This window comes from Heptranchias perlo, unplaced genomic scaffold, assembly GCF_035084215.1.
Source record: "Heptranchias perlo isolate sHepPer1 unplaced genomic scaffold, sHepPer1.hap1 HAP1_SCAFFOLD_73, whole genome shotgun sequence".
Taxonomy (NCBI): Eukaryota; Metazoa; Chordata; class Chondrichthyes; order Hexanchiformes; family Hexanchidae; genus Heptranchias; species Heptranchias perlo.
In genome coordinates this window covers 2655625-2681484 of record NW_027139761.1, presented here as the reverse complement: position 1 = coordinate 2681484, position 25860 = coordinate 2655625, and the positions used below count along the sequence as shown (strand labels likewise).

Genomic DNA, 25860 nt, shown 5'->3' with positions numbered 1-25860 from the left:
ACTGATGTTAGGCGAACTGGTCATTAATTGCCTGTTTTTTCTCCCCCTCCTTTTTTTTTAAAAAAAAGTGCAGTGACATTTGCAACCCTCCAATCTGTAGGAACTGTTCCAGAGTATAGAATTTTGGAAGATGATCACCAATGCATGCACTCTTTCCAGGGCCACTTCGTTTGGTACTCTGGGGTGTAGATTATCAGGCCCTGGGCATTTGTCAGCCTTTAACTCCATTAATTTCCCAAGCATTTTTTCTTTAAAAGTAATACTGGTTTCCTTCAGTAGAAACTTGGTTCCTCACATTTCTGGAAGGTTGTTTGTGTCCTACTTTGAGAACAGAACCAAAGTATGTTTTTAATTGTCTTCACTAATCTTTTTCTCTTGACATTTAGAGAAATTTTTACAGTCAGTTTTTATGTTCCTGCTTGTTTACTCTCATACTCTAATTTTTCCCGCTTAGTCAATCTCTGTCCTCCTTTGCTGAATTTTAAACTGCTTCCAATCCTCAGGCTTGTTGCTTTTTCTAGCAATTTTATATGTCTCCTCTTTGGATAAATACTATCCCTAATTTCTTTTTTATTTTTGTGCCAGACAGGAATCAATAATTGTTGTAATTCCTGCACATGTTCTTTAAATATTAGCCATTGCCTATCCACCGTCATCCCTTTGTGAAGTTCCCCAATCCATCCTAGCCAACTCACACTTTCATAATTTCCTTCATTTAGATTCAGGACCCCAGTTTCGGATTCAACTACTTCAGTCTCCATCTGAAATAAGGAATTCTATCATGTTATGGTCGCTCTTCTCTAAGGGAGCCCGCAAAAGATTGTTAATCAATCCTTTCTCATCGCACAATACCCAATCTAGGATCGCCTGTTCTCTAGTCGGTTCCTCAAAGTATTGGTCTAGAAATCAATCATGTGCACTCCAGGAATTCCTTCCCCACAGTATTATTGCTAATTTGGTTTGACCAAACTAAATGCTAAATTAAGTCAGCGTGATTACAGTTGTACCCTACTTGCATGCGTCTCCTATTTCCTGTTTAATGCCCTCTCCGACATCACTACTGTTTGGGGGGCAATAGACAACCCCCACCGTTTTCTGCCCCTTGGTATTTTAGCTCCACCCATACAGATTCCACATCGTGATTTTCTGAGCCAATATCCTTCCTCACTATTGCGTTGATTTCCTCCTTTACTAACAACGCTACCTCACATCATTTCACTTTTTGCCTGTCCTTCCTAAATATTGACTACCCCTGGATGTTCAGTTCCTATCCTTGGTCACCCTGCAGCCATGTCTCCATAATCGTAACTTTTTCATACCCATTAATCTCTGTGCTGTTAATTCATCGACCTTATTGCAAATGCTCCACACATTAAGACAATGCCTTCAGACTGGTCTTGAAGATTGCTAGTTATCTAGTTTTTTTTTGCACTATGGCCCTATTTGTTTTTTGCTCTTGTTTTCTCCGCCTGCCACTATTGCTTCCTCCCTTTTTCTTGTTTCTATCCTTGTTTTCCCCTCCTGTCTCCCTGCTCAGGTTCCCATCCCCCTGCCATTCCAGTTTAAACCTTCCCCAACAGCACGAGCAAACTCCCCTGCGAGGACATCAGTCCTGGTCCGGCTCCGGTGTAACCCGTCCCACTTGTACAGGTCCCACCTTCTGCAGAACGGTCCCAATGTCCCATGAATTTAAATCCCTCCCTCCGACACCATCCCTGCAGCCACATATTCATCTGGTCTATTCTCCTGTTCCGATAGCCGGAGAGACCAGCAGCCAGTGGTCATGCGAGGAGAGCCCAACACTCGCCAGGCTTGGCAAATTGGTCAATCGATGCAGTCAGGGAAGAGCCAATTCCAGAGACATGTGCCCAGGACCAGTGTTAGAGGCAAGTGAACCAGTCATTCCTGACCGACACTATTTTGCTACAAACCCACCACAGCTTTGCCCTGGATCTCAATGCGAATCGTTGGGGGCTGGAATTGTTTGCTGCAGCCGTGGGATGCTGCAAAAACAATTCTCAAACCAGGTACCAAGTTAACTCACTGCAAACAGTACAATCCAGCGAGCATTTGAAAGATAACGAGACCAGCAATCGTCTATAACAGGAGTTTATTATCCAACAGACACATCTACAGTTCCATAGAGCTGCACTCGGAGCCCACCCTGCGGCCCTGCTCCATTTTCCACAAAGCAACAGTCCCGACCAACAGGGCCACGGAGAGCAGTGCTACCCCAACCGCTAATCCAGGAACAAGGGAGGTGGAATCAACAGCAGCATCTGTGGGGAGAAGCCAGGGTTAGATGGGCACCAGTTACTCCATCACGAGAGACAGGTGGAAGCTCCCTGTTTACCTTTCTCATCCTGGTGGATCCGAGCAGCCAATCTCTCCTCACCTTCCAAGAAAAGGATGGGTCCATCAGCGGTCACCAAGGCCCCAGACCGGTTATCGGCGCTTCTTCGCCTCTCTGGGGGCGAAGGAGAACAAGAGACAAGAGTTGATGTTGAATAATTACATCTTCAGTTGTCTGCAAATCCTGAATCAGATGGCCTCATGCAAAAAACATCAGGGCCCTGGGTACCGGACAGAGTTTAGAATTCCGGCTATAATTGCATCTGGTTCTCACCAAACCGATTCTCAGAAGGACGCACCAACTGAGCAGGGTTTGCAATTGCTGCTGCTACAATGGCCAGTCTGGTCTCCTGTGAAGGAGACACTGTTTGATGCATTACTTTGACCCGCAGTTTCAGGAGACCTTCAAATTGGCCAGGTGTCCGGCCCCGGGACATCCTTTCAGTTGCACCCTGAATTCCCGGTGTCAGAAAGACGACAATTAGATGCTGGTAAAATGTTCTCCAGTGCCAAGGGTGGACTATTCCGAACCGGTTGCGGAACACACCCGTGCCAACAATGGGAGGATTCTGCTCTTCAGCGGTCGGCAAGTAGGGCAGCTCAGCATCCGGGCAATTAGCAAGGAACCAGAAATACTTCATTCATCCCATTTCAAGGATCAGAGCGTCCTTCACAATTACTGACCTGGTACAAGGTGTGCTCAGAACCGCTGCCCTAGATTGCCATTCTAAATGGAAACCTGCACCGAATGCAACTGGGAAAGTTCCCAGAACCGCCAGATTCAGGACACTCCTCCTGTGCCCAGTGTTCGGCCTCTTGCTGAGGGAGCCCCGTGTTCAGATGACCCACACCCACCCCTCCCCATCAGTGTTTAGTTTCTAGTCAGATTACAGGTACTTACTGGGGCTGCAGGGAGCCGTGCAGTTCTCTCGAGTGGAAGGGTAGCAAACCTCAGCACTGCAGTGGAAATAAACCTGCAAAGCGACAGTGCAGTATGGTCAATCCCACAGCTCCCAGTCCGGAGATTAATGCTTCTACAGTCAACTGACCAACAGGGGCCTGCTCACTTAACACCCAGGGAACAAGTGACCGGGAAAGAAGCACTGAAGGAAACTCACCTCCCCGGTCAGAGCCCGGCCCGAAACTCGGTCCCAGAAAGCGAACGTGCTGACTACAAAACGATTATGGTGAGTTGGGAACCGCAAATGGGAATCAGCGTTTACCGGAAGGAGGCGGGTTTTGTAGTTATCACCAGCAAAGGGGCACCTGGAACAGAGACAGTGAGTCACACGATTATAGGTATACATGAAACCAATTATACCAGCGTCTGGAACAAAATATCAACTTCGAAGGAATATTTCCCCAATCACTAACCCGGACTGAAGTAATGATTTCTGTATTAATCCCCGCCCATGTCGCCCCCTCCCCAATCCCCACACTGCCTCAAGCCCTCACTCGCTCCCTTACCTCTCCACCAGGAGGTCCCATCGGATCCCCGAATACGGCTCTGGGGTGGGGGTCGCCCAGCAGTCATTGAGCACCAGCACAAGGGACGGATCGTTCCGATTCAGAACACGAACCTCCACAAACACGGGGTCCCGGAGCACACTCAGGATCGGGTAGTCACTCGCCACGTACCAGCTCCGGTAGCCACCATCTGGAAAGAGAAAGATGAAGGGCGCGCACTATTTGGAGAGAGAGCCTCAAGTTGGACACTACTATCAGCGAGCACTCGTTACCTCTCGCTATTCTCAGCTCCAGAAGCAGGATCCCGGCCTCAGTGGCAGGCAGTGGTGGAGAAAGGGTGTAAACTCTGGGCTTCACCTGCAGATCAGACTCCTGGCTTCCCCTGTAACTGCACTGGACATGGAGCCTGCAAGAGAACGGACGCGGCTGGAGAATTCAGGTCCTCACTGTCTCTACCCGCTGAATGTGCTCCTATTCTCACCTGAAAGGGCTGTCCCGGGTCACCGATCCCAAAGCGCCATCCAAAATCTCAAACTCACCCAACACATCCGTTTCATACAGGATGTTCACGCCGTCCAGCTACAAGAGACAGAAGACCATCAGTCCCGAACTGAGCCATTGATGGGACTCCCAGCCCGCAATACCTACCCGCTGAGTAGCACCACATTCAGTGACTGCGAACTGAAAGAGCACAGTGTCTGCAGAGGCCACGGTCGGACTGCACTCAGCTCCGTCTCCCTCCTTCAGATGGACCGTTGTCAGGTTTACAGGAGGCAGCGTCAAATCCTTGGAGATAGCGATGAGGACCAGCCCATCCTTGGTGCAGACTGCAAGAGAGTCAATGAAAGGCGGTTAGTTGACCCACGGGGAGGGTCAAGGGAACCGTTACAGGGAAGGGGACAAGCCCCTTCCATGTTTCAGTTTCTAACCCGTCCCATTATCTGTCTAACGGAAGCCAGTTGACTAATTACAGCTCGTCACCACGCTGCTTGGATTTAAATTGCTCGCATCTCCGATAGAAATTAAATATCAAATTCAAATGGTCAGTGGCAACAGGGGCCGGGGCTCATTCACTCTGCCCCTCCCTCCCCCAACTACCTGGACAATTACACAGGGCAGAATTCAACCAGTGTGAATCCCAAGTCACCGAGCAACGGTGGAATGATTCTAACTGCAGATATTGTGTCAAAGCCCGATTAACTATTTCCCTTTCTGTTTGATTACCAGCCCCCAATCCCACAATCAATTATACTCTGCCGGATTAGAGACTCAATCACACCACCATTTCCACTCTCCGGACTGGAAAGGTTTGAAATTCCAACTGACGTTGTAGGACAGGAAGGAGAAAGAGGAAACTGTCCAGGGAAACCCCGAGTACAGCTAGATTGCGGGTGAACCTGAAAAGTCCTGGCCCAGAATATAAACGGACTGAGAATACACCCACCTGGAAGACTGTCCAATGAATAGAAACACGGCGGTGCATCCCGGCTCCCCGCATCAAAGCAGCAGCCTCTCTGCACACACTCACTGGCTTCAATTCCCGGAAATCCGCAGTCTTTGCGGTTTTTGGGAGACAGCCAACATTTATCGGCGGGGAAAAGGAGAGAGGGCGGCTGAGCTGAACAGATTACAACAAGTAACAAACCAAGAATCCCCAAACCCTCCATTATAACAAACAAACCCTCCCAGGTAAGTGAGAGGAGAAAACCGACTCCCTCTTTTTATCGCAGCGCTGTTAACTGGCAGTAATTGTCTGTTCCAATCAGCATGAGGCACAGTCCGAGGCCCACGGGCTCCGGAACATAAACCAGCATTCGCACGGCTCACACGGAGATGGGCCTGTTGTTGATGGAAGAAAAAAGGTGAGACTGGGTCCAACGACAAAAAAAGAAGAAAAAAAAAAGGTGAGACTGGGTCTAACGACAGCTCCACAATTCGCCCCCGGACTTCTTGTTTGGTTGCATTGAAATTGTTGCTTTTTTCCCCCTTGACACCTTTATTTCTTCATCACAAAATTAAAAGAAACTGGAACCACATCACATTATTAGTTTCTATTTTGCTTTTTTAGTCACTTTTATTTCTTGGACCCAACGTCACCTTTAATAGTTGATAAAAAAATAGGCCCCATCTCAGTGTGATCCGTGGGAATGCGGTTTTTTTAATACTAATTAATAAACAGAGTCAAATCAATATGTTATAGTCCAGATACAGTAAGGTAGCATTAGTGGTTATGTTACTGAACTTGTAATCTAGCAGGCCTGGACGAATAATCTACGTGTCATAAGTTCAAATTCTGCCACGGCAGCTGGGGAATTTAAATTCAATTAATTAATTAAAATCTGGAATTAAAATACGACTATCAGTAATGGTGGCAATGAAACGACCGGATTGTCATAAATAAAACCCATCTGGTTCACTAATGTCCTTCAGAGAAGGAAACCTGCCGTCCTTACCCGGTTGGCCTATGATGTGACTTCAGGCCCACAGCAATGTGGTTGATTCGTAATTGCCCTCTGAAATGGCCTAGCAAGCCACTCAGTTGTAAAAACTCGTTTAAAAAAAGTCATACTAAGAATGAAACTGGACATGAAAAAGGCACCCAAGCCCAGTTGACCCTGCAAAGTCCTCCTCACTAAAATCTGGGGACCAGTGCCAAAATTGGGAGAGCAGTCAAGCAACAGCCTGACATAGCCATACTCACAGAATCATGCCTTTCAGCAGAGGTCCGTGACTCTTCCATCACAATCCCTGGGTATGTGCTGTCCCACTGGCAGGACAGACAAACCAGAGGCGGTGGTGCAGTGATATACAGTCAGGAGGGAATGGCCCTGGCAGTCCTCAACATTGATTCTGGACCAAATGCAAATCTCATGGCATCAGGTCAAACATGAGCAAGGAAACCTCCTGCTGATTACCACCAACCGCCCTCCCTCAACTGATGAATCAGTCCTCCTCCATGTTGAGCACCACTTGGAGAAAGCGCTGAGGGTAGCAAGGGCCACAGAAGGTACTCTGAGTGGGGGACTTCAATGTCCATCACCAAGAGTGGCTCGGTAGCACGACTACTGGCCGAGTCCTGAAGGACAAAGCTGCCAGACTGGGCCTGCAGCAGATGGTGAGCGAACCAACACGAGGGGAAAAATTTACTTGACCTCGTCCTCACAAATCTACCTGTCGGAAATGCATCTGTACATGACAGTATTGGTGGGAGTGACCACCGCACAGTTCTCGTGGAGACGAACTCCCGTTTTCGCACTGAGGACACCATCCAACCTGTTGTGTGAACAGATCGTGGAAGCTCAAAACTGGGCCTCAGATACCTGTTATCTGGGGCAGATTAAATGGTGGAATATCAGCCGCGCTCAGCTGGCAATGTTTACGGTACATTTTCATGCAAACAGAACACACATTCGAAACCTGGAAATGCGAAACAACGAATGTTAAGGTAAAAACTCCCTGTCATCCCCGGGTGGGCTCAAACCAACATTTTCAGTTAACAGCCGAACGCGTTTACCAATTGGACCACAGAGACACGACGTTTGGTTTCCTGAACCACTAATTCACCGAGCTAACGTTTCAGCTTGAAACGATCAATGTAACAGCTGTCTTACCATCAGTTTACTTTTCCAAAATAAAGGGTGTGCAGCTTGCACGAGTGAAAATCGATGCTGTCTTATTTCTGAACATCAAACTCCCATTGTCCCTAAATGCCTGTATGTTGGAAGACTCGGTCACCCAGTGGTAGAGAGAATTGATTTTTCGAGCTGTGATTCACCATTCTCTGTTCCAGTAATATTCAGGTTTGCTGAAAATGAGATGAGATGAAATGAGCAGGTCCAACGAGCAGGTCTGTGACACTACACGGTATCTACAAAGTTGTCTGTTGCACTTACAGTGAAGCGGACGGCAGTTTTCACTCTTAAACCAGTCACTATGATGTTCAGAAAATATGTGGCCGAGAAAGACTTGATTTCAGCGCGGTGACACTGGACCAGAGTAAAATTGTGATTGTCGAGTGGTGAGAGGGTGGATTTGGAACTCCCGTGCGGCTGCACAGCGCATTGTCCAGATCTGCTTCGAGCGATATTCATTCAATTCATCACTTACAGGGACAGTTTGATTTCAAGTTTCTTTTTTCTGGTGCTTGGTGAGATTTCAAAATTGAAAGCGACCCATACCGACCCCAAACTCGTCACTTACACACTGACAGATACAAGGCGGCCACACTCTTCACTTCAGTGAGATGAAAGCGGAGAGCGATTTCACGGTTGAATGTAATGGCGAAGAAAACTCACCCAAACAAAAGTGCAGCTCATTGAGGTGCCTTTAAATTCCTGATTGTTTGCACTGAACTTCTTCCCAAAGCGTTGGAGATTCAGGTCGAGCGATTTGGGGACTTCTCCCTCTTCGCGAAAGTTTCAACCGCAGTTCGAGATCAAAAGTCTAGGGCAGAATGAGACACCTCCCTGAAACCGGGGAACAAAGAAAGCAAACTTTAGAGTAAGGTTCTGTTTGTTGAGAAAAAGAAAATAAAAAATTTATTTTGGAAAGATCCAGAATGCTATCAGCTCAAAAAGCAACTGTTACCCCGGCGGGATTTGAAGACGCAGCCTTCTGGGGGAGCAATAAGTAATGCAGATAGAAGCAGGAAGTTGAAAAGTGTGAATTGATAGATTAAGTGAGTGGCCAAAACTGCGGCAAATTGAGGTCAATGTGTGGGAGAGCGAAGTCATCCATTTAAATCGAAAAAAGATAAATGGTGAGAAGCTGGGAACTGTGGAGGAGCAGAGAGATTTCCGGGTCCGTGCACAGAAACCGCTACCAACCACTATAGGTACAAAAACGATTGAAAATCGTTAATGGGATGTTCGCAACGGTTCGTTCGTTTGCTTTGACGTGTCATAATATCCCGATCGCGGTTTGATTCCTGTATGGGCTGAGAAGGGGCTTTGGTTCGTGTTTATATGACTTTTAAAATCCAAGCTTTACAAACAGATCCACAGACTAAGTCACGGGGACAATTTTTGGAATAACATCCATTGTAGCTTTTACCCCTGGGCCGGAGAAACACGTCTTTCTATTTATTTGTCTTTCTCCGGTTTGCAGAGAAACGTTTAACTCGCGGCCTGTTCCCGTTAATGATCATCAGCAGCAACAGACAAACAGAGCGGGTCTGACCGCCCCGAGATGTGGAAAAGGCATCGGCTTTGGAGAAGTGAATCAAATCAAATAATCAACCGGCACCGAGAGAGAGAAAACCAAGAGAAAAAGATAGATGGGAATCGAGAAATTAAAACTAAATCAAGTCGATAGAAATATTTCCCATCCTTGATGTCTCTCTATTCAATCCCCAATCCTTCAGTGGCGGGAATCAAATTTCACTGTAAATAAATGCGAGAATCGACCCAAAGAAGAAGAAACCAAATAACCAAAAACTGCCGAAACCCGGGATTGAATGAATAACCTTTAGATCTTCAGTTTAACGCAATTCCAACTCAGCGATTTTGACCCAACAGCAAATTCAACGTTGCCTCATTGTCCTGCAAGAAAATATCACCGCCGCGACGCCTTGCTCTTCCTGTTCATTACCGCACTTCATATATAAACATCGCACTCACATATACTCAACCACAGTTCATATATAAACATCGCACTCATATATAAAACCCCACAGTTCGTTTCTAAACACCGCACTCATACACGCACCCACAGTTCATATATATTGACATAGCAATCAGATATACACACCTGCAGTTCATATATAAATATCGCACTCATATATAAACACCCAGACTTCACATATAAACATCGTTCTCATATATAAACTCCCACAGTTTATAAATCAGCAGCGCACTCATACATCCACACCCAGTTTATAGGAGGAAGATCGGTACCGACCGCCGATACAGCTCTCAGAGTGGGAGAGGCGGAAGTAGCAGCGACCGAACAAACTCTGGATCTCATCCTTAAGACAGACCGGTAGATCCACCTGTGAAATTACATCGCATTTGTGTATCAGTGAGGGTAATGGGTTCTTAGTGGCGATCGATCGGGCCAAGGGGATCTCAGAGAGGGGAAGGGACAGTCAGATGGCATCAGAGAGTGTAAGGGGGCTCAGAGAGAGGAAGGGACAGTCAGATGGCATCAGAGCGTGTATTAAGATCTGAGAGAGGGGAAGGACTGCCGAGTATGGGAGAGTGTAAGGGGGCTCAGGACGTATCTGTGTAAGGGGCACTCAGTGGGCATCAGAGCAGGTAAATGGCGCTGACAAGTTTCAAAGAGGATCATGGACTCACTGACGGTATCGGAGAAGGTAAGAGACAGAGCGTATCAGAGAAGATAAGGAGCTCAGGGTGAACCAAAGAGGGTAAGGTGGGCTCAGGAGGTATCAGAGAGGCGAATGGATCCAGAGTTGGCATCTTCTTAATAATACATTTTCTAACCTTCAACATTTTTAATAACGGCAAAAAATGAAGCGGACTGAACCGATAACCTGTCCGTGTCCCATGTGGAGGGAACGAGAAGGTAGAATCAGGAGGGAGTGGATAATTGGCAAGGCTCACGGTTTCCTTTCAGACAGCTCAGGGTTGTGTCTGGTGATATGACTGGAGAAAAGGGGTTGCACTTTGAAACTTTTATCACTCAGTGTGAAAAATACAACACAAATCACCCAAAGTGGGGCTCGAACCCACGACCTTAAGATTAAGAGTCTCATGCTCTCCAGACTGAGCTAGCCGGGCCGATGATCAAAATTCTTCCCATCCTATTATTGCAGAGAGACAGCTGTTGGCTTTGCTGCAGGAGTTCAGTTCGTTCCACAATCTCAGGGTATCTCCTTCTGAACACCCGTTTTTTTTTCTGGAGTTAGTCTGATGCCGTCACACTCTTCACTTCAGTGAGATGAAAGCGGAGAGCGATTTCACGGTCGAATGCAATGACGAACAAAACTCATTCAATGAAAGTGCAGGTCATTGAGGGGCCTTTCAAGTCCTGATTGATTGAACTGAACTTCATCCCAAAGCGTTTGAGATTCACGTGGAGTGATTTGGGGACATCTTTTCCCTCTTTGCAAAAGTTTCAACTGCAGGTCAAGATCAAAAGTCGAGGGCAGAATGAGACGCCTTCGTGAAATTTGAGAACTCGGGAAGCAGACTTTAGAGCAAGGTTCTGTTAATTGTGAAAAAGCAGATAAAACATTAATTCCGGAACGATCCAGAATCCTATCAGCTCTAAAATTAACGGTTACCCATGATTTATACACGCAGCCTTCTGGTGGCACAATAAGTAATGTAGCTTAAAAACCGGAAGTTGAAAAGTGGGAATTGACAGATGAAGTGAGTGGGCAAAACTGCGGCAAATAGAGTTCAATGTGGGGGAGAGCGAGGTCATGCACTGTAAATCTGAGAAAGATAAATCAGATTATTTTCTAAAGTGGTGAGAATCTCGGAACTGTGGACGAGCAGAGAGATTTAGAGGGCCATGTACAGAAACCGCTACCAGCCAGCGTACAGGTAAAAAAATAATTAAATAACCGAATGTGCCGTTAGTCGGGCCGGTTAGCTCATTTGCATAGAGTATACCGTAATGTCATGATCACGGATTCGATTCTTGTAATTTACTTTATTTATTTCGGGTTTTTGTAACTTTTAAAATCGAAGCTTTACAAAAAAAACCACAGACAAATTCACGGGGACAGTTTTTTTGAATAACATCCATTGCAACTTTGCCCTCGGGTCGGAGAAACAAGTCTTTTTTTGTCTTTCTCCGGTTTGCAGATAAACGTTTAACTCGCGGCCTGTTCCCATTAATGATCATCAGCAGCAACAGACAGACAGAGCGGGTCTGACCGCCCCGAGATGTGGAAAAGGGATCAGTTTAGAACAAATGCATCAAATCAAATATCACCCGGCACGAGAGAGACAAAACCAAGAGAAAAAGGCAGAAGGTAACAAAGAAATAAAAACTACACAGAGACGATAGAAATATTTCCCATCCTTGATGCCTTTCTATTCCATCCCCAATCCTTCAGTGTCGGGTATCAAATTTTACTATAAATAAATGCGAGAATCGAAGCAAGGAAGGAGATACTAAACAACCATAAACTGCCGAAACTCGGGATTGAACTAAGGACCTTAACACTCTCCCAACTGAGCTATTTCGGCTCCACATCCATCTTTTATTTCGTGTTATTGTCGTGGAAGTAAATATAGCCCCAGGAGGAATTGCCCCTCCTGTTCATTCCACAGTTCATATATAAACATTGCACTCATATATACACACCCACAGAGCATATATAAGCATCGCTGTCATACATAAACTCCCAAAGTTTATCAATCAGCAGCGCACTCATAGATCCACACCCAGTTTATAGGAGGAAGATCAGTACCGACTGCCAATAGAGCTCTCAGAGTGGGAGAGGCGGAAGCAACAGCGACCGAACAAATCTGGATCTCATTCTTAACACAGACCGGTAGATCCACCTGTGAAGTTACACTGCACTTTGAAAGCAGGGACGGTAATGTGTTCTGACAAGGCATCGGGGGGTCTAATCGCTTCTTAGTGGCGATCCATTGGGGCAAGGGCATCTCAGAGAGGGGAGCGGGCATTCAGAGGGTATCAGAGAGTATATTGAGATCTCGCAGAGGGGAAGGACTGCCAGAGGGTATCAGAGAGTGTAAGGACGCTCAGGGCGTGTCAGTGGGTGAGGGGCACTCAGCGGGTACCAGAGAGTGTAAAGGGCGCTGACATGGTTCAAAGAGGATCATGGACTCTCTGAGGATATCACAGATGATGAGCAGCTCATGGAGAATCAAAGAGGGGAAGGTGGGCTCAGGAGGTATCAGAGAGGCGAATGGATCCAGAGTTCGCATCTTCTAAATATTACACTTCCTAACCATCAACATTTTTAATAACAGCAAAAATGAAAACTATTGAAACGGTATCTGCCGTGTCCCATGTGGAGGGAATGAGAAGATAGTATCGGGAGGGGCTGGATATTTGGCAACGCTCACGGTTTCCTTTCACACAGCTCAGTGTTTTGTCTGTTTATATAACTGGATTTCGTGAACTGGAGATAAGAGGTTGCACTTTGAACCTTTCATCACCCACTGTGAAAAATAGAACACAAAACGCCCAATCTGTGGTTTAAACCCACGACACTGAGGTTAGGAATTTCGTGGTTTACCGACTGAGCTAGCCGGGCCAGCGGCAGGGCTCCTTCTCAACCTATTATTGCAGAGAGGCAGGTGGTGACGTTGGTGTTGGGGTTCAGTTTGTCCGACAATCCCAAGGTGGCTGAATCTGAACACCCACTTCTCATTCTCGAGTCAATCTGATGCCTTTTACCAGTCGTCCAGCCCCGCGCTGAGCAGGAGAGGAACAGCGGGACAGGAGAAGACCATTCAGCCCCTCGAACCTGCTGTCTCATTCAATTTGATCATGAGATGATCAGTAATTCATGTCTGTTTCCCCGCCTTGGACTCATATCCCTTGGTAACCGAAACGGAAAAAGATCTATCAATATCAGATTTGAAAATTTGGTTTGAGCCAAAATCCACATCCTTTGGGATGAGAGATTTCCAGCTTTCGGCTGTATTTTGTTTGCTAAAGTGATTCCTGATTTCTTGCATGATTAGTCCAGCTCCAATTTCATTTTGGATTCGGCAAACAGAGAGAGAGAAAAAGGCCGCCTTAACCGGAGATTGATCCTTTAACGATCTCTCACAAAGCAACTGAAAACTGTCGGAATGTGAATACCATTTCACTTCTCCAAAATAAAGGGAGTGACATTCATTGTGGAAACAGTCTGATGTCGCTCACTGCAGAAATATCCATGTCAGTGTGATTCAGTCTGAAGGAGCTCGCGTGCAACCTTCGAACCTTCTCTGTCAAGAAGTATTACGACTTCGTTCAAGCCAATCTCGTTTTTTTGGATATTTTTCAGATGCCTGTTATCCAACCGCAGAATAAATGGTGGAAAATCAGACGCACAAAGCTGGCAATGTTTACGGTACATTTTCTGGCAGATAAGACACACATTCGAACCCAAGAATTGCGAGACAATGAATGTTAAGGTAAAAGGTTGCTCCAGCGTCCCCGGCTGAGTTCGAAGCACCAACCTTTTAGTTGACTGCCAGAACGCGCTAACCAATTGCGCCACAGAGACAGAGTTTGCTATTGCGCTAGGACGAATTCACAGAGCTGAAACTTCAGGTAGGCGCGCTGAATGTAACAGCTTTCTTCCAATCAGTTTACTTTTCCAAAATAAAATGTGTGCAGCTTGCACGAGTGAAAATCTGTGCTGTATTATTTCTGAAAATTAAACTTACCTTGCCATTAAACACCTGTATGTTGAAAGACTCAGTCCCCGCGTAGTGGAGAGAATTGATTTTTGAGCTGTGATTCGCCATTCTCTGTTCCAGTAATATTCAGGTTTGCTGAAAATGAGATGAGATGAAACGAGCAGGACAACGAGCAGGTCTGTGACACTACACGGTGTCCACAAAGTTGTCTCTTGCACTTACAGTGCAGCGGACGAAAATTTTCACTCTTAAACCAGTAATTATTATGTTAACAAAAAATGTGGCCGAGAAATACTCGATTTCAGCGCGGTGACACGGGCCGGAGTAAAGTTCAGTTCATGCGATTGCCGAGTGGCGAGAGGGTGGATTTGTAACTCCTGTGCGGCTGCGCTGCACATTGTCCAGATCTGTTTGGAGCGATATTCACTTCAATTCATCACTTACAGGGACAGTTTGATTCTAAGTTTCTTTTCCCCGGTGCTTGGTGAGATTTCAGAAATAAACGCGACCCGTGCTTAACCCAAACTCGTCACTAACACGTTGACCGAAACAAGGCGGCCACATTCTCCACTTCAGTGAGATGAAAGCCGACAGCGATTTCACGTCGATTCCAATGGCGAAAAAAAAGTCATTCAATGAAAGTGCAGGTCATTGAGGTGCCTTTAAATTCCTGATTGTTTACACAGAACTTCTTCTCAACGCGTTTGAGATACACGTGGGGCGATTTGGGGACTTCTTCTCCCTCTTTGCAAAAGTTTCATCCGCAGCACAAGATCAAAAGTCGAGGGCAAAATGAAACGATTTGCTCAAATTTGAGATCCAGAGAACCAGCATATAGAGCAAGGTTCTGTTTATTGAGAAAAAGCAGATGAAACATTCATTCCGGAACGATACAGAACCCTATCAGCTCTAAAGGCAACGGTTACCCCGTGTTTTGAACACGCAGCCTTCTGGTGACGCAGGAAGTCACGCAGATGGTAGCAGGAAATTGAAAAGTGGGAATTGAAAGATTAAGTGTGTGGACAAAACTGTGGCAAATAGTGTTCAATGTGGGGGAGACCGAGGTCATACACTTTAAATCTAAGAAAGATAAATCAGAGTATTTTCTAAATGGTGAGAAACTCGGTGCTGTGGAGGAGCAGAGAGATTTAGGGGTCCAAGTACAGAAATCGCTGCAGGTACAAAAATTAATTAAACAGCCTAATGTGCCGTTGGTACGGCCGGTTAACTCGTTTGCAAAGAGTATACTGTAACATAATGATCACGGACTCGATTCTTGTAATTTACTTTATTTATTTCGCGTTTTTGTAACTTTTGAAATCGAAGCTTTAAAAAGAAAATCAACAGAAAAATTCACGGGGACCGTTTTTGAATTACATCCGTTGTAACTTTGCCCCTGGGCAGGATAAACACGTCTTTCTTTTGATTTGTCTTTCTCCAATTTGCAGATAAACGTTTAACTCGCGGCCTGTTCCCATTAATGATCATCAGCAGCAACAGACAGACAGAGCGGGTCTGACCGCCCCGTGATGTGGAAAATGGAACAGTTTCGGACAAATCAAATAGTCACCTGGCACCGAGAGACACATAACCAAGAGAAAAAGGCAGCAGGTAACAGAGAAATAACAGCCAAATACAAACGATATAAATATTTCCCATCCTTGATGTCTCTCTATTCAATCCCCAATCCTTCAGAGGCGGGAATTAAATTTCACTGCAAATGAATCCGAGAATCGAAGCAAGGAAGAAGAAAGGAAACAAACAAAAACTGCCGAAACTCGGGATTGAACCAAGGACCTTCAGATCTTCAGTCTAACGGTCTCCCAACTGAGCTATTTCGGCTCTGTACCCAAGGATTACTTTGTGTTATTGTCGTGGAAGAAAATATAACCCCAGGACGAATTGCCCCTCCTGTTCATTCCACAATTCATATCTAAACATCGTACTCGTAGAGATTCACCCACAGTTCATATATAAACATCGTTGTCATACGTAAACTACCAAAGTTTATAAATCAACAGCGCACTCATACATCCACACCCAGTTTGTGGGAGGAAGATCGGTACCGACCGCCGATAGAGCTCTCAGAGGCGGAAGCAGCAGCGACCGATCAAACTCTTGATCTCATCCTTAACACAGACCGGTAGATCCACCTGTGAAGTTACACCGCACTTTGATAGCAGGGACGGTAATTGCTTCTGAGAAGGCCTCAGGGCGTCTAATCGCTTCTTGGTGGCGATCCATTGTGGCAAGGGCATCTCAGAGAGGGGAAGGTACTATCAGAGGGCATCAGAGAGTGTAAGGGGGCTCAAAGAGGAGAGCGGGAAGTCAGATGGCATCAGAGAGTGTATTAAGATCTGAGAGAGGGGAAGGACTGCCGAGTATGGGAGAGTGTAAGGCGGCTCAGGGCGCATCTGTGTAAGGGGCAATCAATAGGTATCAGAGCAGGTGAATGGCGCTGACAAGGTTCAAAGTGAATCATGGACTCTCTGAGGGTATCGGAGAAGGTAAGAGACAGAGCGTATCAGCGATGATAAGGAGCACAGGGAGAATCAAATGGGGTAAGGGGGGATCAGGAGGTATCAGAGAGGCGAATTGTTCCAGCGTTGGCATCTCCTAAATATTACATTTTCTGACCTTCAACATTTTTAATAACAACAAAAAGTGAATCCAATTGAACCGATAACCTGTCCGTGTCCCATGCGGAGGGAACGAGAAGGTAGAATCGATAGGGAGTGGATATTTGGCAACGCTCACGGTTTCCTTTCACACAGCTCAGGGTTGTGCCTGTTTCGAATCTGGAGACAAGAGGTTGCACTTTAAAAATTTTATCACCGAGTGTGAAAAGTAGAACACAAATCGCCCAACGTGGGGCTCGAACCCACGACCCTGAGATTAAGAGTCTCATGCTCTACCGACTGAGCTAGCCGGGCCGACTGCTAAAATTCTTCCCATCTTATCATTGCAGAGAGACAACTGTTGGCTTTGCTGCAGGAGTTCAGTTCGTTCCACAATCTCAGGGGATCAACTTCTGAACACCCGTTTTTTCATTCTGGAGTTAGTCTGATGTATTTTACCATTCGCCCAGCTCCGCGCTGAGCAGTATCGGAACATCGGGACAAGAGAAGGCCATTCAGCCCCTCGAACCTGCTGCCCCATTGAATTGGATCATGAGTTGATCTGCAATTCATCTCTGTTTCTCCGTCTTGGACTCATATTCCTTGGTACCCGAATCGAAAAACGATCTGTCAATATCAGACTTCAAATTATGAATTGAACCACAATCCACATCCTTTGGGATGAGAGAGTTCCAGCTTTCGGCCGTATTTTGTTTGCTAAAGTGATTCCTGATTTCTTGCATGATTGGTCCAGCTCCAATTTCATTTTGGATTCGGCCAACAGAGAGAGAGAAAAAGGCCGTCATAACCGGAGATTGATCCTTTAGCGATCTCTCTCAAATCAACTGAAACCAGTCGGAATGTGAACACCATTTCACTTTTCCAAAATAAAGGGAGTGACATTCATTGTGGAAACAGTCTGATGTCGCTCACTGCAGAAATATCCATGTCAGTGTGAAGGAGCTCGCTTGCAACCTTCGAACCTTCTCTGTCAAGAAGTATTCCGACTTCGTTCAAGCCAACCTCGTTTTTTTGGATATTTTTCATATGCCTGTTATCCAACCGCAGAATAAATGGTGGAAAATCAGACGCACTCAACTGGCAATGCTTGCGGTACATTTTCTGGCAGACAAGACACACATTCGAACCCAAGAATTTGCGAGACAATGAATGTTAAGGTAAAAGGTTGTCTTCGTGTCCTCTAACGACCAACTTTTCAGTTCGCAGCGAAACGCGCTAACCAATTGCGCCACAGAAACAGAACTTGCAAATGTTCAAGGACTAATTCATCGAGCTGACGCTTCAGGTTGCCGCACTCAATGTAACAGCTTTCTACCAATCAGTTTACTTTTCCAAAATAAAATGTGTGCAGCTTGCACGAGTCAAAATCTGTGCTGTATTATTTCTGAAAATTAAACTCACCTTGCCATTAAACACCTGTATGTTGAAAGACCCAGTCCGTTCGTGGAAGAGAGGATTGATTTTTGAGCTGTGATTCGCCATTCTCTGTTCCAGTAATATTCAGGTTTGCGGAAAATGAGATGAGATGAAATGAGCAGGACAAACCAGCAGGTCTGTGACACTACACGGTGTCTACAAAGTTGTCTCTTGCACTTGCAGTGAAGTGGACGACAATTTTCACTCTTAAACCAGTAATTATTATGTTAAGAAAAAATGTGGCCGTGAAAGACTCGATTTCAGCGCGGTGACACGGGCCAGAGTAAAGTTCAGTTCATGCGATTGCCGAGTGGCGAGAGGGTGGATTTGGAACTCCTGTGCGGCTGCGCTGCACATTGTCCAGATCTGTTTGGAGCGATATTCCCTTCAATTCATCACTTACAGGGACAGTTTGATTCTAAGTTTCTTTTCCCCGGTGCTTGGTGAGATTTCAGAAATAAACGCGACCCGTGCTTAACCCAAACTCGTCACGAACACATTGACCGATACAAGGCGGCCACACTCTGCACTTCAGTGAGATGAAAGCCGACAGCGATTTCTCGTCGATTCCAATGGCGAAAAAAAGTCATTCAATGAAAGTGCAGTTCATTGAGGTGCCTTTAAATTCCTGATTGTTTACACAGAACTTCTTCCCAAAGCGTTTGAGATACACGTGGGGCGATTTGGGGACTTCTTCTCCCTCTTTGCAAAAGTTTCATCCGCAGCACAAGATCAAAAGTCGAGGGCAAAATGAAACGATTTGCTGAAATTTGAGAACCAGAGAACCAGAATTTAGAGCAAGGTTCTGTTTATTGAGAAAAAGCAGCTGAAACATTCATTCCGGAACGATACAGAATCCAATCAGCTCTAAAGGCAACGGTTCCCCCGTGTTTTGAACACGCAGCCTTCTGGTGACGCAGGAAGTCACGCAGATGGTAGCAGGAAATTGAAAAGTGGGAATTGATAGATTAAGTGTGTGGACAAAACTGTGGCAAATAGAGTTCAATGTGGGGAAGACCGAGGTCATACACTTTAAATCTAAGAAAGATAAATCAGAGTATTTTCTAAATGGTGAGAAACTCGGTGCTGTGGAGGAGCAGAGAGATTTAGGGGTCCAAGTGCAGAAATCGCTGCAGGTGCAAAAATTAATTCAACAGACTAATGTGCCGTTGGTACGGCCGGTTAACTCGTTTGCAAAGAGTATACTGTAACATAATGATCACGGACTCGATTCTTGTAATTTACTTTATTTATTTCGCGTTTTTGTAACTTTTGAAATCGAAGCTTTAAAAAGAAAATCCACAGAAAAATTCACGGGGACCGTTTTTGAATTCCATCCGTTATTACTTTGCCCCTGGACAGGATAAACACGTCTTTCTTTTTATTTGTCTTTCTCCAATTTGCAGATAAACGTTTAACTCGCGGCCTGTTCCCATTAAATGATCATCACAGCAACAGACAGACAGAGCGGGTATGACCGCCCCGAGATGTGAAAAATGCATCAATTTACGACAAATCAAATGGTCACCCGGCACCGAGAGAGACAAAACCAAGAGAAAAAGGCAGAAGGTAACAGAGAAATAACAGCCAAATACAAACGATATAAATATTTCCCATCCTTGATGTCTCTCTATTCAATCCCCAATCCTTCAGTGGCGGGAATTAAATTTCACTGCAAATAAATACGAGAATCGAAGCAAGGAAGAAGAAAGTAAACAACCAAAAACTGCCGAAACTCGGGATTGAACCAAGGACCTTCAGATCTTCAATCTAACGCTCTCCCAACTGAGCTATTTCGGCTCTACACCCAATGTTTACTTTGTGTTATTGTCGTGGAAGAAAATATAACCCCAGGAGGAATTGCCCCTCCTGTTCATTCCACAGTTCATACACAAACATCGCACTCACAGAGATACACCCACAGTTCATATATAAACATCGTACTCATAGAGATACACCCACAGTTCATATATAAACATCGTACTCATAGAGATACACCCACAGTTCATATATAAACATCGCTGTCATACGTAAACTACCAAAGTTTATAAATCAACAGCGCACTCATACATCCACACCCAGTTTGTGGGAGGAAGATCGGTACCGACCGCCGACAGAGCTCTCAGAGGCGGAAGCAGCAGCGACCGATCAAACTCTGGATCTCATCCTGAACACAGACCGGTCGATTCACCTGTGAAGTTGCACCGCACTTTGATAGCAGGGACGGTAATGGGTTCTGAGAAGGCCTCAGGGCGTCGAATCGCTTCTTAGTGGCGATCCATTGGGGCAAGTGCATCTCAGAGAGGGGAAGGTACTATCAGAGGCCATCAGAGTGTGTAACGGGGCTCAAAGAGGGGAGCGGGCAGTCAAAGGGTATCAGAGAGCATATTGAGATCTCACAGAGGGGAAGGACTGCCAGAGGGTATCAGAGAGTGTAAGGACTTCAGGGCGTATCAGTGGGTGAGGACTGCGGGTATCAGAGAGTGTAAAGGGTACTGACAAGGTTGAAAGAGGATAATGGACTCTCTGAGGGTATCTGAGGAGATCAGGGAGAATCAAGGAGGGTAAGTGGGTATCAGGAGGTATCAGAGAGGCGAATGGATCCAGAGTTGGCATCTTCTTAATATTACACATCCTAACTGTCAACATTTTTAATAACAGCGGAAATGAAACCGATTGAAACGGTATCTTCCGTTTCCCATGTGGAAGTAATGAGAAGATAGTACCGGGACGGACTTGATATTTGGCAACGCTCACGGTTTTCTTTCACACAGCTCAGTGTTGTGTCTGTTGATATAACTGGATTTCATGAACTGAAGATAAGAGGTTGCACTTTGAACCTTTCATCACCCACTGTGAAAAATATAACTCAAAACCCCCAATATTTGCTTTAAACCCAAGACCCTGAGATTAGGAATTTCGTGCTTTACCGACTGAGCGAGCCGGGCCAGCGGTAGGGCTCCTTCTCATCCTATTATTGCAGAGAGGCAGGTGGTGACTTTGCTGTCGGGGTTCAGTTTGTTCGACAATCCCAAGGTGGCAGAATCTGAACACCCGATTTTCATTCTGGAGTCAAGTCTGATGCCTTTTACCAGTCGTCCAGCCCCGCACTGAGCAGGAGTGTAACATCGGCACAGGAGAAGACCATTCAGCCCCTCGAGCCTGCTGTCCCATTCAATTAGATCATGAGGTGATCAGTAATTCATCTCTGTTTCCCCGCCTTGGACTCATATCCCTTGGTAACCGAACCGGAAAAAGATCTATCAATATCAGGCTTGAAAATTTGAATTGAGCCTCAATCCACATCCTTTGGGATGAGAGAGTTCCAGCTTCCGGCATTATTTTGTTTGCTAAAGTGATTCCTGATTTCTTGCCTGATTGGTCCAGCTCCAATTTCATTTTGTATTCTGCCAACAGAGAGAGAGAGATAAAAAGGCCGCCTTAACCAGAGATTGATCCTTGAAAGATCTCTCACAAATCAACTGAAACCTGTCGGAATGTGAATACCATTTTACTTTTCCAAAATAAAGCGAGTGTCATTCATTGTGGAAACAAGAAATAATCTGAATTCTTTCAAGCCAATCAAGTTTTTTTTGAATATTTTTCAGACAGCAGATTAAATGGTGGAAAATTAGACGCACTCAGCTGGCAATGTTCACGGAATAGAATCATAGAAGTTTACAACATGGAAACAGGCCCTTCGGCCCAACATGTCCATGTCGCCCAGTTTATACCAGGAAGCTCGTCCCAATTGCCTGCACTTGGCCCATATCCCTCTATACCCATCTTACCCATGTAACTGTCCAAATGCTTTTTAAAAGACAAAATTGTACCCACCTCTACTACTGCCTCTGGCAGCTCGTTCCAGACACTCACCACCCTTTGAGTGAAAATATTGCCCCTCTGGATCCTTTTGTATCTCTCCTCTCTCAACTTAAATCTATGCCTCCTCGTTATAGACTCCCCTACCTTTGGGAAAAGATTTTGACTATCTACCTGATCTATGACCCTCATTATTTTATAGACTTCTTTAAGATCACCCCTAAACCTCCTAATCTCCAGGGAAAAAAGTCTCAGTCTATCCAACCTCTCCCTATAAGTCAAACCATCAAGTCCCGGTCGCATCCTAGTAAATCTTTTCTGCACTCTTTCTAGTTTAATAATATCCTTTCTATAATAGGGTGACCAGAACTGTACACAGTATTCCAAGTGTGGCTTTACTTACTAATGTCTTGTACAACTTCAACAAGACATCCCAACTCCTGTATTCAATGTTCTGACCAATGAAACCAAGCATGCTGAATGCCTTCTTCACCACCCTATCCACCTGTGACTCAACTTTCAAGGAGCTATGAACCTGTACTCCTAGATCTCTTTGTTATATAACTCTCCCCAACGCCCTACCATTAACGGAGCAGGTCCTGGCCCGATTCGATCTACCAAAAATGCATCACCTCACATTTATCTAAATTAAACTCCATCTGCCATTCATCGGCCCACTGGCCCAATTTATCAAGATCCCGTTGCAATCCAGATAACCTTCTTCACTGTCCACAATGCCACCAATCTTGGTGTCATCTGCAAACTTACTAACCATGCCTCCTAAATTCTCATCCAAATCATTAATATAAATAACAAATAACAGCGGACCCAGCACCGATCCCTGAGGCACACCGCTGGTCACAGGACTCCAGTTAGAAAAACAACCCTCCACAACCACCTGTCGTCAATCCAATTTTGTATCCAATTTGCTACCTCACCTTGGATCCCGTGAGATTTAACCTTATGTAACAACCTACCATGCGGTACCTTGTCAAAGGCTTTGCTAAAGTCCATGTAGACCACGTCTACTGCACAGCCCTCATCTATCTTCTTGGTTACCCCTTCAAAAAACTCAATCAAATTCGTGAGACATGATTTTCCACTCACAAAACCATGCTGACTAATCCCAATCAGTCCCTGCCTCTCCAAATGCCTGCAGATCCTGTCTCTCAGAATACCCTCTAACAACTTACCCACTACAGATGTCAGGCTCACCGGTCTGTAGTTCCCAGGCTTTTCCCTGCCGCCCTTCTTAAACAAAGGCACAACATTTGCTGCCCTCCAATCTTCAGGCACCTCACCTGTATATTTTCGTTCAGACAGGACACACATTCGAATGCTGGAAACGCGAGACATTGAATGTTCAGGTGAAAGTTACTACCCAGCGTCCACCGGGTGGAGCTTGAACCAACAACCTTTCAGTTAACAGCCGAACGCGCGAAACAATTGCGCCACAGAAACACAACTTTGTATTTGCTGAACGACTAATTCACCGAGCTGAAGCTTCAGCTTGCCGCGATTAATATAACAGCTGTCTGACTATCAGTTTACTTTTCCAAAATAAAGGGTGTGCAGCTTGCATGAGTGAAAATCTGTGCTGTGTTATTTCTGGATATGAAGCCAACCTTGCCATTAACCACCGTATGTTGGAAGACTCAGTCCCCTCTTGGTGGAGAGGATTGACCTTTTGAGCTATGATTCGCCATTCTATATTCCAGTAATATTCAGGTTTGCTGAAAATGAAATGAGATGAAATGAGCAGGTCCAAGGAGCAGCTCTGTGACACGACACTTTGTCTACAAAGTTGTCGCTTGCACTTACAGTGAAGCGGACGGTAGTCTTCACCATTAAACCAGTAACTATGATGTTAAAAAAAATGTGTTCGAGAAATACTTGATTTCAGCGTGGCGATACTGGGCCGGAGTAAAGTTGTGATTGCCGAGTGGCGAGAGGGTGGATTTGGGACTCCTGTGCGGCTGCGCTGCTCATTGTCCAGATCTGCTTGGAGCGATATTCACTTCAATTCATCACTGACAGGCACAGTTTGATTCGAAGTTTCTTTTCCCTGTTGCTTGGTGAGATTTCAAAAATAAAGACGACCCGTGCTCACCCCAAACTCGTCACTTGCACGCTGACAGATACAAGGCGGTCACACTCTTCACTTCAGTGAGATGAAAGCCGAGAGGCGAACAAAACTCATTCAATGAAAGTGCAGGTCATTGAGGTGCCTTTAAATTCCTGATTGTTTGCACTGAACTTCTTCCCAAAGCGTTTCCGATTCACGTGGAGCGATTTGGCGACTTATTTCCCTCTTTGCAAAAGTTTCAACTGCAGGTCAAGATCAAAAGTCAAGGGCAGAATGAGACGCCTTCCTGAAATTTGGGAACCAGGGAAGGAGACTTTCGAGCAAGGTTCTGTTTATTGAGAAAAAGCAGATAAAATATTCAATCCGGAAGGATCCAGAATCCGATCAGCTCGAGAAGTAACGGTTACCCGTGATTTGAACACGCAGCCTTCTGGTGGCGCAATAAGTCATGTGGAAAGAAGCAGGACGTTGAAAAGTGGGAATTAATCGATTAAGTGAGTGGGCAAAACTGCGGCAAATAGAGTTCAATGTGGGGGAGAGCGAAGTGATTCACTTTAAATCTAATAAAGATAATTCAGGCTATTTTCTAAATGGTGAGAAAAAAGGAACTGTGGAGGAGCAGAGCGATTTCGGGGTCCAAGTACAGAAATCGCTACCAACCAGCATACAGGTACAACAATTAATTAAACAGCCGTTCGGACCGCCGGTTAGCTCATTTGCAAAGACTATGCCGTAATGTCATGATCACGGATTCCATTCTTGTAATTTGCTTTATTTATTTCGGGTTTTTGTAACTTTTAAAATGCAAGCCTTACAAACAGGTCCACAGACAAATTCACTCGGACAGTTTTATTGAATAACATCCATTGTAACTTTGCCCCTGGGCCGGAGAAACACGTCTTTCTTTTTATTTTTCTTTCTCCGGTTTGCAGAGAAACGTTTAACTCGCGGCCTGTTCCCATTAATGATCATCAGCAGCAACAGACAGACAAAGCGGGTCTGACCGCCGCGAGATGTGGAAAAGGCATCAGTTCAGGACAAATGCATCAAATCAAATTGTCCCCCGGCACCGAGAGAGAAAAAACAAGAAAAAAAGGCAGAAGGTAACAGAGAAATAAAAACTATATCAAGACGAAAACATATTTCCCATCCTTGATGCCTCTCTATTTCATCCCCAATCCTTCTGTGGCGGGTATCAAATTTCACTGCAATGAAATGCGAGAATCGAAGCAAGGAAGAAGAAACTCAACAAACAAAAACTGCCGAAACCCGGGATTGAACCATCGACCTTTAGATCTCTCAGTCTAACGCTCTCCCAACTGAGCGATTTCGGCCGCTTGTCAAAACATCCCTTTACATCATTGTCTTGGAAGAAAACATAACCCCAGGAGGAATTGCAGCTCCTGTTTATTCCGCAATTCATAGAAAAACATCGCACTCATATGCACACACCACCAGTTCGTATATAAACATCGCACTCATATATACGCACCCGCAGTTCATATATAAAGATCGCACTCATATATACACACCCGCAATTCAGATATAAACATCACACTCATATAGAAACACCCACAATACATATACAAACATCACACTCATATATACACACCTATAGTTCATATACAAACATCACGCACATATATACACACCCACAGTTCATAAACAAACATCACACTCATATATACACACCCACGGTTCATATATAAATATCACACTTATATATACACACCCACAGTTCATATATAAACATCGCACTAATATATACACCCACAGT

General features: G+C 45.2%; 1 protein-coding gene and 5 non-coding genes across 6 annotated transcripts; all 6 read right to left on the bottom strand.

The window, feature by feature from the left end:
• Positions 1 to 2093: 2093 nt before the first annotated feature.
• Positions 2094 to 5495, bottom strand: LOC137318784 (zona pellucida sperm-binding protein 4-like). The gene is made up of 9 exons (XM_067981435.1): positions 5264 to 5495; positions 4468 to 4646; positions 4301 to 4398; positions 4092 to 4225; positions 3820 to 4009; positions 3471 to 3618; positions 3254 to 3326; positions 2354 to 2467; positions 2094 to 2279 (listed from the first exon to the last, which is right to left on the bottom strand). Exons 1-9 carry the CDS (start codon positions 5484 to 5486, stop codon positions 2131 to 2133), a joined length of 1308 nt encoding a protein of 435 aa, XP_067837536.1. The 5' UTR covers positions 5487 to 5495; the 3' UTR covers positions 2094 to 2130.
• Positions 5496 to 10486: 4991 nt separating this feature from the next.
• trnak-cuu (transfer RNA lysine (anticodon CUU)) lies at positions 10487 to 10559 on the bottom strand. The gene has a single exon. It is a non-coding gene; the product is annotated as a tRNA-Lys (tRNA).
• Positions 10560 to 15889: 5330 nt separating this feature from the next.
• On the bottom strand, positions 15890 to 15962 carry trnaf-gaa (transfer RNA phenylalanine (anticodon GAA)). The gene has a single exon. It is a non-coding gene; the product is annotated as a tRNA-Phe (tRNA).
• Positions 15963 to 16980: 1018 nt separating this feature from the next.
• trnak-cuu (transfer RNA lysine (anticodon CUU)) lies at positions 16981 to 17053 on the bottom strand. Its single transcript has one exon. It is a non-coding gene; the product is annotated as a tRNA-Lys (tRNA).
• Positions 17054 to 19902: 2849 nt separating this feature from the next.
• On the bottom strand, positions 19903 to 19975 carry trnaf-gaa (transfer RNA phenylalanine (anticodon GAA)). Its single transcript has one exon. It is a non-coding gene; the product is annotated as a tRNA-Phe (tRNA).
• Positions 19976 to 25343: 5368 nt separating this feature from the next.
• trnal-gag (transfer RNA leucine (anticodon GAG)) lies at positions 25344 to 25417 on the bottom strand. Its single transcript has one exon. It is a non-coding gene; the product is annotated as a tRNA-Leu (tRNA).
• Between the last annotated feature and the right edge of the window lie 443 nt (positions 25418 to 25860).